The sequence below is a fragment of the Castor canadensis genome, chromosome 15, assembly GCF_047511655.1.
Source record: "Castor canadensis chromosome 15, mCasCan1.hap1v2, whole genome shotgun sequence".
In the NCBI taxonomy this organism is placed as follows: Eukaryota; Metazoa; Chordata; class Mammalia; order Rodentia; family Castoridae; genus Castor; species Castor canadensis.
Genome location: NC_133400.1, coordinates 56,675,489 through 56,688,520, shown reverse-complemented (window position 1 = coordinate 56,688,520; position 13,032 = coordinate 56,675,489). Strand labels below are relative to the sequence as shown.

General features: G+C 37.8%; 1 protein-coding gene across 1 annotated transcript; it reads left to right on the top strand.

Annotated features, from left to right (window-relative positions):
* The first annotated feature begins 850 nt into the window (after positions 1 to 850).
* On the top strand, positions 851 to 7,401 carry LOC141417278 (uncharacterized protein C2orf78-like). The gene is made up of 3 exons (XM_074055418.1): positions 851 to 944; positions 3,728 to 4,489; positions 5,492 to 7,401. The coding sequence occupies exons 1-3, from the start codon at positions 851 to 853 to the stop codon at positions 7,399 to 7,401; spliced, it is 2,766 nt and encodes a 921-aa protein (XP_073911519.1).
* Positions 7,402 to 13,032: the final 5,631 nt, after the last annotated feature.

Sequence of the window (13,032 nt, the reverse complement as noted above, 5' to 3'; positions counted from 1 at the left end):
GAAAATGCAGCAATATTATTGGACATGCATCACAAAATAAGGAGAGAATGCACATGGAAGGCATAAGGAAAGAGAAGGAAATGTAAAACTTGAATGTAGTTCATGTACTCACTGTAAAGGAATGAATATAGTAATCTCAAACTGGCAGAGGCCACTATGGTAAGGGAACTGGGAAGCAATGAATGGTTCTGGTATAGATGAACCAAAGTGGGTTGTAATACATATGTGCATGGAAGCAATGCTAGGAATCTCTCCGTATAGCTATCCTTACCTCAAACTAACAAACATGCTGTGTATTTCTTATTATATCTTATGTTTTCTCTTCTAAATTGCAGAACAAGAGGGGCAAACAGGTTCTGCCTGGAAGCAGAGGTGGGGGTGTGTTGAGGTGGCCCAAACGTTGTGAGTAAATGTAACAATGATAAAATAAAAAAATTAAAATAACGACAAAATAATGTCACTTTGATTCCTCCTGAAGTGAATTAAATGGATATCCAGTATGTGAGCATGTTATACAATCCATTAAAATGTGAAATATGATATACAAATTATGAATAACTTTATTAATTAACATGCATAAGAAACAGGGGAAGGAGGGTCTGCCATACCTGTCTTTCAGGATTTCACCTACTCAGAGCTCAGCCATTTAGGTACTATTATAGCTCCTATGTTATTCTCTCCAACCAATCCCATTTTAGGGTTGGGAATATGATCTCGCTATTGGCTACTTCACCATCTGCTTACTTTATGACATCATTCTCCCACCAAACCTACTGCCATCCGGTAGAATCTTGGGGTTTCCATGGAGTTATCTGTAAACAAATTTGGATCAGTCTTTCATACTGGACAAATGAGCTGTTTATCTTCTTCTTCCCAGACATCTTCTAGTATTACCGCATCTCTTGTATCTGCAATTGATGTTAACTCTTCCATGATCATGTCAGGTAAGGAAAAACAACAACTTTAAAAAAAAAACTTTTTTATATATAATGAAAAAAATAGATTAACTCACCAACCCTAAATTTAGTAGTAGACTCAAAGCAGCTTAGAATACTGGGGGGAAAGCATTGAACTAGAAATATGGAGACCTGATTTCATTTGTGGCTTTGACATTTACTAGGTATGTAACTAGGGACATTATTTACTCTATCACAAAATGGTTCCTCATCTGCTACATGAGGATACAGGACTGCTGATGTTCTGTTCCTTATGTTTTCTAATACTGAGTCTTAAAGGCCATGTATATAGTGAAATCAGAGATTTCCAGAGTGTTAGTTTCAACAAAAACAGATAAACCAAGGTGGTATTAAAAACTAGCCTCATATACCAAGATGTTTCATCTGTAACTGTCTACCTTCATTAAGATTCCACTTTTGTATTTCAAATTTAGCTCTGATCTAAAAGTAATATCCATGTGTTTTGGAGTTTTATGTTTCAAGTAGGTGAAAAGAGGAATAAGGAGAGAAGAGGGAGAGGAGTGGGTTATCAGAAGTAAAGATTTTCTAGAGAAAAAAGCTGGGGATTATTTACATTAAGCATAGGCTGACAGGAACTGAAGGGAATGAAGAAAATATATAAATGAGGAAAGAGAAAACATAAGAATGTCAAGCAGGGACACATTGTTGAGAAAAAACATCATTTGAGAAAGAATGTTGACAAGCACAGTTGATTTTTTAAAAAATGCACAAAAGCAGTGTAAAATCTACTCAAAGAAAAGCAAAATGAAGTTGTTTTCAGAAAACGCTTGTATTAATTGATTAGGAAGATGACTAAGGGTAGAACAGGGTATCACTAGTAAAAGCAGTTTCTCAGATAAGTCACATTTGGTTGTTTGCATTTTTTCTAATGACTCTAGATATAGATGACAATTGACAGTTTTGAATATGAATATTTTAGAAATATATTTTATGATTGACTATTCCTACAAGCATAGTAAGAATAGAGTTTATATAGAAAGAAGACTGGTGTAATAGAATTTTTAATGTCTTATTTCATCCTGGATTATTAAACTACATGAATTCAAAAAAAATTGATGCATCCTAACGTGTCAAAAATAAAGTTTCAAGTAAAAGTTTCTTTTGATTTTATAATAATTTTCTTCTTTTTGTTTTGGTACTACTTGAGTACCTCCACACCAATAATTTTCTTCCTAAAACAGAGTACATTGTTATTAATAGTCACTGTTTTAGACACAAGAATAAAAAGAAAGACCTTTCTAAAAATGAAAGGTCAATCCCCACGTCTCTAATTCCACATTTATCTAAAATAATTTTGTGAATTCTTGGTTTTTTTTAACATTTAAAATTGTTTGGACTGGAGTTATAGCTCAAGGACAGAGTATATGCTTACCACATTCAAGGGCCTCACTTCAATTTTCACATCAGCCCCCCCAACTTTTTTTGTTTTAGGTGGATTCTAGTGTTAATTTTTTCAAGCTTTTGGGGTGACCTGTTACTGAAAGTTGAAGTGAATATAAGCTAAATTTTGGGTATAAATCTAAGAACTTTCAGCATTATTTTAAAGTATTTTTCCTGTTTTTTAATATGGCTATATTAATTGAAATATATACCTATTAGGATTGATATCTTTTACTTGTTGGGTATACTCAGAGATATGTGAATGAACACAATAATGGAATTCCTTTACAATTATTGCTTTACTCTCCACTTTTTACAACTTTATTTTGTTTAGTTTAGTTTTTTTTTATTGGTGTGGGAATGGCATCTTCCTATGTGACTCAACCTGACCTCAAACACTTGGACTCAAGTAACCTTCCTACCTCAGCATTCCTGATTGCTGGGACTACAGATGTACAAAGATTCATACCAATTTGTATTGAAATATTGGTCTAGACAAAATATGGCTACTTCAGTGTTCACATTTGCTGCATTGTTCTGTCTGTTACACACTTGTTACTGGTAGAGTTTCTCTGTCTACATGTACCCATCGGAAAGACATTCAAAATCAGGCTGGGTGGGGTGGTAGGTGCCTAAAATCCAAGGCATTCCAAGGCTGAGGTGGGAGAATTCCAAGTACAAGGCCAGCTTAGGTAACTTTGTTCAACCCTGCCTCGAAAACTTATTTTTCAAATTGAAAATCATTTCTACAGCAGTTTTGTTTTAGTTAATAGTATTCACTAAAAAAGAATAGATAACATTCATTTTCATAATATTATATATATATGATAACAGAACTTCCTTTATTATTATATTTACTATGCTTTTTTAAAATTTTTATTTTATGCTTGCTATGTATTCAAATCTAATTAACATCTATTTATTCTTTTTAATTCTTTGCAGTTTGTCTATCTTTGCAGAACTCACTATGTATTCTCCATACAAATCATATATAAATGTCTCTTTTATTCTTGGATGAGTTACCATTATTATTATTGAAAGCATGTACATATGAATAACCTGAGGCTCAGAAAGTTTAAATAGTTTTTTTTTTTTTGCAAAAAATATTTTTTGAAAACTATTAGGAATTTATTTTGACTTAGGATCCAAGGATATTCTAGTTTTAAAATGCTTCAATTCTAGGACATAGTTATAAGTTTGTAACAACCTACTTCATCAGTGACAGCCATCTTAAACTGTTTGATTTCTGGTGTTTCAGTGAGTATTGGAACTAAAGACTTCCTAATTACAACAACTTTAAGATAATACTGCTCCTCAAAGTGAAAGTCTGTCCATCTCATCAATTTCCATCACCCTGTTTCCTTCTACAGAAAATTTCCAAAATACATCTTTACTTGGAACTGCAAATTCTCCCCAGCTCACTCGTCCTGTGGTGAGCAATACCTCTTCCATAGTGGGAAGTGTCTGCAACCTCTCCAGAGTCTCTGGGCCAGCCATGACTTCAGCATGGCTGCGGCCATCAGCCTCTAACACCTCTTTCCAGCCACTCGTGGGTAGTGCCTACATTTACCAACATTCTAGCACAACTATGTTGTCTGAAGTTACTGGCCAGAGCCAGATACCTACTTCAGCTGCCTCCTATTCAGGTATTTTTGAGTGGGGTACTGCACAAAGCACAGAAAAGAAGTCATCCTCACCTGGAAACTTCACTGGGACTCTTATTGACCAGGACACAGCAAATTCTTCCATGACTGTAACAACCCAATATGATAAAGCTTCAGATGCCAATAAGGTGGTCCCCCTATCCCCATCATTACCTGCCAACTTTGTTCAAGCAACACCATCTCAGATTCCCACTCAAGCATATAGCATGTCACTTCCTTATCAGGAAGGAAGTCATGTCTATTACTATAATCAAAACACATTGGGGCCTCCATTATCTGGAGAGCGTGGCTTCTGCCTGCAATCTTATGGCTGTGTTTCATATGGAGGGAGTGGGTCCTCTATCTGTCAACCAGAAATGGTGATGGTTCTAAAGAAAGTTCAGCCTACAAACATCCTAACACCGGTTTCAACCTCTGGAATCTACTACTCTATGCCTGCTCAACCCAACAGAGAAATGAGTTTTCAACGTGAGTACAAATAGCAAAAATGGAAAAGGAATAAGGTTAGCATTCAAAGGGAGAGACAGATCTGCAGATGAGTAGTGGTTAGTCCACAAATGGGTAGAGTTGAACTCCTGAGATTTCAACAACTACACTTACTCGGTGCTCTCCATTTCCAGATTTGATATAAGGTCAAGAGCTGGAGCCATGGATCAATTAGTACAGCACCTGCCTAGCAAGTGTAAGGTCCTGAGTTCAATGCCCACTACTTCCAAAAACAAAGAAACAATCAAATAAGCAAGTAAAAAAGTAAAAGTGAAAATGCAGAGCACTATAATGGTCATTCATGTTGTGTTTAAAAGTCCCCTTAAATCACACTGAATGAGGCTTCATTTTTCACTACCCTGGCAAAACCTCCATGCAATAATTAATTCCCTTCCAAGATCTTTTGCTTTTGTGTATTTAGAAAACACTTCAAAACGTTTCATTGTAGTAATGGTCTAATTTTCTTTAATTTTTTGGGTTCAAGATCTAGTCCAAAGTGAGTAAGCACAACATATGCCCTTGTTTATAAATTTCATGAGAAATGACATTGCTTTTTCTCTTACTACATGGTTTAACATATTTTTATACTCACAAAGAGGGAGCAGAGATTTCTAGTATTTGTAAAACACTTTTTGTTCATTTTTTCATGGTGTTTCTGATTGAAACAAGGGCCAAGAGTACAGTGACAAGTGCTCTACTAACAGTCACACCCTAGCCTAATACATTTCATCTTTCCAAACTTTGATTTGACTTACATCAATCCTATGAAATACAAAGAAAACCAAAAACCAATGACATTAACGGAGTAGCAGCAACTCCAACAGTCACGACCTATTTCCTAATGCAGCGTCCTGTCCATGGGTCTTAAGAAAAACCATAAAAGTGGCTTGCTCACTGTTGGCAGGTGCATGGTTGCTGTGTTGGTGTGCAGGACAAGAGTATCTCACTTACCAGGGACTGACTTCTTCCTTGATTTCTTTTCAGTGATGGAAACTTCCATGAGGACAGAGACTTCTGTAGAATTGCAACCTCCAAGCCAGGCATTTTGTTTTCCACAAACTTCAGATTTCCTTACATCCTGCGGTAGCATAAATGCTCAAATACTTGAGAATAACCCACCACTTGAGCTTGGAGACATTTCAGTACTAACTGCCGTCCAAAGTTCTACCAATAACCTGGCATTGCCTCAAGCTCCTAACCAGGAACAAATAGAACATGAGAATTTGAATGAAATAAAAACAAAGCTTCCAAAGCCTGTGGAGGCCTACCATATCCCAATTGACAATCGGGATTCTCCACTACTCCCTTTAGAAATCCCTGACATTCATCAATTTCTGGAATGCATCAAACCTTTAGACCAAGAGGAGAAGCCTGATTCTGAAAATGCCAATTTGGTCAAGAATAGCCTAAGTTTTGAGAACCAAGGGACACTTGAAAATAGGGTTGAATGTAGCAATGGTTTTGTGGACATGGCTGCATTGGTGGAGAATATTGAACTCCCACCTATTTACAACTCATTGGCAGAACATCACCAGTCCAAATTTCCCACAACCATAAAAGCCAATGACATGAGAGATGCCAAGGTGAATCAGGGGCAGAAAAAGTCAAGGATTGTAAAGGAACTCACTGACTATATCAGAAAGAAGAAGGATAGAGATTCTGAGCTTATCGATGGAGCTCCTAAGGACAAAATTCAGCGTCACAACCCAGAGTGTCTTTTGGAGAGAGAAATGATTGTGTGCAGTGCTGTATCCAGTGACAGCCCAACTGTAATCACAACCAAGCATTCTACCTGCAAACCTCCAAAAGCTGCATACAGTAGGGCCAGCAAGGCTAAAGGCCTTGGGCAAGAAAAGACCAAAAACACCACACAAAACAATTCCAAGAAAGTTGAAGAGAATAAGCAGACAAGGAATAAAGTGAAGTCAGACGAGAAAACGATTCCCAAGATGAAGAGGAAGAGAAATCAACCCGAGCTTAGCCAGGAGACATTTAAAAAGCCTCGCACCTATCTAGGTATGCACATGCTGCAGTCAGTGCAGGTTTTTCATGCACTGGGGAAGAAGACTGATAAGAAAATTGGGTCATCCTCGTGTCGGGCTTTGGCAAATTTGAGCACCACCAAAGGCTCCCAGTATTCTGCAGCTATCAAATCACGGCTGGATACCCCACATGAGGGCAAAGGTCCTAAGAAGACTCAAGTCAAAGCCCAGAAAGAAGATAGCAGTGCTGGCAATGAATGCCCCTCTCCATCCCAGTATGAGCTGCCTCCACCTGGCAAGGTCAAGTTGATACCTTTACCTTTTCTGAATCCTGACAAGCCTCAACCTCGACCTGTTCCTCGGAGGCCACAGGCTTTTGCCTCACGTAGGCCCACTGGATCTTACCCTCATCCTAACTCAGCTCAATCTCTGGCAGTCAATGCATGTCAACCAGCTAGTGCCAACACATCTTTGATAAGTCCTGCCAAACCAGCTCGGCCAATTTCATTCAATGCAACTCTACCAGGTTTGACCAAGCCTACCCAGCCTAATGTCTCTCAGTGTGCTGCTGCTAGACCTGCACCCTACAAAACATCTTCTTTCACTTCTTTCCAGAGGCAGCCTGTTTCCACTACTATGGCCAAGTTCCAGCCACCACCTAAGTCTCAAACCCAATTTCTACTGCAAGATTTCAGCCTGCAACCAATTCCATGGAGAAAGCCCAATGTTCCTGAGCCAGTAATGTCAAGCCCCATCACAAAAGAGCAACGGCCAGAGCGTGAGGCCATGAAAAGGAAGGCTCAGCAAGAGCGCGAGCATGCAGCCAAATACACTTCTTTGGGAAAAGTGCAGTTTTTCATTGAGAGAGAAAGAGAAATGGAAATTTCTCAATACTATGGCTTTGTAATGTAAGAGCTGCTATTGTTGGTACCCTTTAAGTATCAAACGATTTTCACATATATACATCGACATAGATATTTAAACATATAGATAGATAGGTATATAAAATAATATAGATAAAAATATAAAGATTTCTCTATTCTGATATATTTTAAAAAATAAAATTGAAGTAATGTAATAGAATTAAGAAATGAGCAATAAAGAGGTCTTTGGAGTTTTGAAATGCTACTACGTGTGGTTTTTTTTGATAGAAGTGGGGATTATAAAAAGAGGAACTGAAATTTGAGAGTACAAGGGGAGGGAAAGGATAAGAAATGAGGGAAGAGGAAGGCATGTGGTCCAGAAGTAGTATGGTTGAAAGGGGAGAAATTACATGGGCCTATAAGAAGAATCAGGAATGGGTAAAATGACACAGTGTGAGGTTGGGGTGTAAAGAATAAAATTTGGAAAATGTTTAGAATGGTAGAAGATGGGTCTCAGTTGATTAGAAGCAATGAAAAAAAATCATGCTTCATGAACAACCAGACAAGCATTTTAGAAAATTAGATTTAGAACTGAATTCCAACAGATTTAGGTTATCTGTGAATAATGCTGGGAATGGTGAATACAAAATATGGGAGAATCTACCACATGAGTGACAAGGGCTCAGCTATCCCGGGGGCACATGATAACGTGGGGCCTAACCCAATGAACTGCAACATCTTTGGGTCCACCCAGATGACGGCCTGCAATATAAATCACCATTCTCTCAACACCCTTCACTGGGAACTAAAATGGGCTACTTCAATGAACCTTCAGATACATTGTTCCACTTTACTAGTGAAGTTTAGCAATGGGCTGAGATCACTTTACATGCAAAGGAACAAGGCCATGATTTGAATCTGAGGTCCGAGACTTTGAAAACCTCATTTCTTTCAAGTGCCCATGGGTGTGCAACTTGGCTTTTGAGAGCACAGCATCTGGAGGTCATAGGTGGACAAGATCAAGTCTCTGAAGGGAGGCAAGTATTGAGTGCAGGGGCTGGGTCCTCCTCCACTGACCCTGGCATGTGCTGCCTTTTTCCAACCACTGCCATCAAGAGCGTGACAAAAACTGGCTGCTGGGAATCCATGCCCATCCCAGGAGACAGGAATTCACACGTGAGCAGTGAGTCACCTCCGAGGGGGAGCATGCTGGCTCGCACGTGCAAAGGTGTCCCACGTCATGTGGGAGCAAGAGGGGGTGGCATACATGGCAGTACTATAGGAAGGGAAGGGAGTTGGAGAGTGAATGGGGTAGTGGATGTCAGTGTTGGAGAACTAGCAATTTACATATTAAAAATTATTTCATGAGACAACATTAAATTCACCATTTTAAAGGGTATAATTCAGTGAAATTTAGAACATTCTCAACATTTTTCAACCATCAGCACTATACATTCTGTAATATTTTCATTATTCCCAAAAGCAACACCTCTACTCTATAGCAGTCATGCCCCATCCCTTACTCTCTCTGACCCCAGATAGCTACTAAACTATCTGCCTTTTCTGGACATTTATAAAAATGGAATACAATGTGTGTCTTTTTATATCTGTCTTCTTTCACTTAGACATAGTTTTCAAGGTTCATCTATTTGCGTAGAGTGTGAGATTCATCCATTCCTTTTTATGACTGAATATTGCACATTTGTATATACACCTATCATTTGTTGGAGATTGGTTTGTTTCCCTTAGTAACTTACATGTGAGAGTGAATTCTGTGCTGAGTGACACCTAGCTACATTATTTATCCCATTCGCATGTAAGAATAGAGAGTACCAATATTTTTTGAGACTGTATCCCTCTCTATGTCTCAGACTGGCCTCAAGTCTGTCAAGACTAATCCTCTTATCTCAGTCTCAAAACCTGGGATTAAAATTGTACATCAGCACATCCAATTTGAGGATCACTCTTTTAGCTTCCCAAAACATATCTTCTGCGTTTTTGTTTTTGTTTTTATTTTTAACATTCAAAAGTAGAGTGTGTTGTTTTCTGGGATTTTCCATTTGTTTCCCATCTGGAGATTTATACTTTGTGTTTTTTGTTCCTCACAGCAATATCTCCTTTTTGCAGAGCTGCATTCTGATAAGGAGCTCTGCATGCTCATTTTCAATACTGTAGACTGGCCTGCAGATCCTATCATGGGTCCCTGTAGTTACCGTCACCTTTCATTATGCACAAGGAATTGGTTCTTTGAACTCTCACAGATATCAAAATTTGAGGATGCTGGAGGCCTTTATGTAAAATGGGATCGTATTTGCCTACAACTGGCATATATATTCTTATATATTTTAACATATCTCTAGATTACTTATTGTACCAAATACAATGAAAATGCTATGTAAATGGTTTTATCATTATACTGATGAGGAAAGAATGACCAAATAGTCTGTACATGTTCATTTTAGACAAAACTTTTATTCAGAATATTTTGAACCAAATTCAGTGGAATCCACAGATGCAGAACCCATGGGTGCAGAGAATTAACTGTAATCACTTTGGGACTGGGCGAAATCCCAGGAAGTTTGCTCTTTCTCTCAAACTGGCCCACAGGAGACACCTTGCAGCACCATGAAGTCCTCTTGTGTACCTCTCCCTCTGGTTCAAATGTTGATGTCAGGCAGGTCTGGTGCTTACTGTTGGTGGTTTGCCTATCCTCTAGTCCTAGGGTTTGCTTTGTTCTCTGTTTCTGGATTAAATGCTTCTCATAGGTTTTAGTTTGACCTTTTTCCATGAGAGGGACTGAGGATATTAAAAACTGCACTGTTGCTTCTATCTTTCTGGGGCTTAAACTCGAGTCTTTGCAGTTGCTTGCTTACCAGACATTCTATGCCTTGAGCCACATCTCCAGCCCTTAAGTCATCAAGTTTGTGGTGATTTGTTAGACTAGTCACAAGAAAGTCATGTAATGCTGCTGCAACTAAATAGCCATTTGCAAAATAATACATGTATATCAAAAGAAAACAATTCTACTTCACTTGCAAAAAACAATTATTAATTGCTAATGGGATATGTGTACTCACTGTGAACTGTACTATGTCTTAAACCATGTAATCAAACTGGGCACTGACAGATTTATTTCCTGTTCCACATGATTTTCACAGGATTTTTACAATTTACTGCACTTACTGATGAAACCGCAGCTTCAAAAAGATATGGCAGCATTTAAAGGAATATATAATGACACTATGTTAAAACTATGAACACCCTGCTAGCAAAAGTTCACACAGTTTCTAACAGATGTCAAGTATTGCTATGAATCCTTCATGAATTTACAATATGCTGGTGTACAACCACTGAATCTGCTGTGCTGTCCTGTGGTTGGCACTTCAGTGCACCTTTTGTATGTAGTCCCAATTGCTTTTCTGGCTCCCAACATTGACCCTTAAAATTTGTCAGCACTGAAGACATGATAATCATTTCACTGTGTAAGTCAGGTCCTGTAATTCTTCTGCTCAAGTCTTCCAATTGCTTCTCATTTCATCATGAGTCAAACTCAATGTCTTTACAATGGCCTAAAAGGCCCTGCTTACATCAGCGGTCTGCAAACATTCTCTGAAAAGAGCCAGACAACAAATATGTTATTCTTGTGGGCCAAGTTGTCTCTGCCTCAGCTAATCCCCTGTGCAGTCATAGCAAGGCAGCAGTCATGGAAAATACGTAAACAAATGGCTATGACAAAGGTCCAATAAAACTTTATTTATAAAAGCAGGCTGCATTGGTTCACTGACCATTGCCTTGCATGATGAATTGCATGTTCTCTTTCACTCACTCCACTCCAGTCATAATGAGCCCACTTGCTGTTCCCTTCCTAGAATGTTCTTCTCACTTTTTTCAGGTCTTTTCTCAAATCTTATCTCTTCAAAAAGAGCCTCTCTGACCACACTATGTGAAATAACCATCACTCCTGTGTTCTCCTGTCCCACTCTCTGATTCCCTTTACCAGAGCCTATTTCTTCTGTAGAATGTGGACCTTCTGATTATACACTGTGTAATTGACTTCTTTGTCATATTATTTTCTCAAAATCTATCACTCACTTTCCCATAAGATCCTGCTGTGTGTCAGTGGATCATGCCTGCAATCCTAGCTACTCAGAAAGAGAGATCAGGAGAATCATGTTTCAAGGCCAGCCAAGGTCATGAGACCCTATCTCCAAAGAACCCCTCAGAACAAAGGGCTGGTGGAGTGGCTCAAGGTGTAGACCCTGAGTTCAAACTCAAGGATTGCAAATAAATAAATAAAATGTAAGATCCTTGAGGGAGGGTAGTTTTGCTTCTTCCTTTGTCCCCCTCCCTTTCTTTCTTCCTCTTCCCCTCTCTCCTCCACTCCCAAATCAAATTCAGAGCATGCCACATTGTTTTCTTGTTTAATTGACAAGCTGATTCCAAAATTCAAATGGAGGGAAGAGGACATATCTCACAGAACTTGAAGAAGATTTGCAAGACCTGTGTTCTATCCTCAGTCACACACATGTGCATGCACACACACACAAACAAATGCAAATAAACCAGAAATAGATATGGAAATAAAAAAGACAGAATACCAAAATAACCATGTAAAAAGAACAAAATAGGAATGGGAGGGATGGGTGGCTGCTTTCATGAATTATAAATCTGTTATAATCACAACAATATAATACCAGTATAAAATACAATTTGACTAATAGAATATAGTAAAAAGTAGATAAAGAAACCCATCTCATAAAGGACAAAGGCACAATGACAGTGCAGTTATAAGTTAGAATATAATAGTTTTTCTCAACATATGGTGCTGGAATATCTGCCTATCCATATCTGCAAAATAAATTTGAATACAAACATCACACCACATACAAAAATGAACTCAACATGGATCAGCATTGAAATGTAAGACCTAAAAACTATAAAATTTCTTCAAGAAAACAAAGGATAAAATCTATCTGTCATAACGCTTGACAAAGATTACTTAGATATGACATTAAAATCAAAACTCATAAACAACAAATACAGAAAATGGATTTCATCAAAATTTGAAACTTCAGCTATTCATATGGCATTATTAAGGGATGCAGCTCAGGGTAAATTGCTTGGTTAGTTTGAGTGAAGCCCTTGCTTCAATCACCAGCAATTGCTCTAAAAGGATATTATTTTGAGGATGCATAGTCAATGTACAAACTATTCTTGTGGTAAATATAGCTGATAAAGGAATGGTATTCAGATTACATTAAAAAAACCTCTTAAATCCCCAAAAATAGTAATCTACATTTTAAAATGGAAAAGTACTTACAAAGACACTTTTAAAAAGAAGATGTATGAATAGAAAAATAAGGGCATAGAAAGATGCTCAATATTATTATTCATTATTGTAGTGACATTAAAACCATAGGTTTATGCACAACCCATCCATTAAAATAGCTAATTTTTAAAAAATTAGCAATCCTATGTGTTTGTGAAGATAGGGAGATGATGAGAATGAAAAAGGTACAATTATTTTGAAAACAGTTTTGTGGTCTGTTATGAAGAGATTATAACAGAGCATCAAGTATCTTTTGATAGTGGTTGATTTGTTAATCATCTTGATTCTGGTGATTAAGTACATGCTCAATACATGTCAAAATTTACCAAGTGGCTCAGTATATATATATGA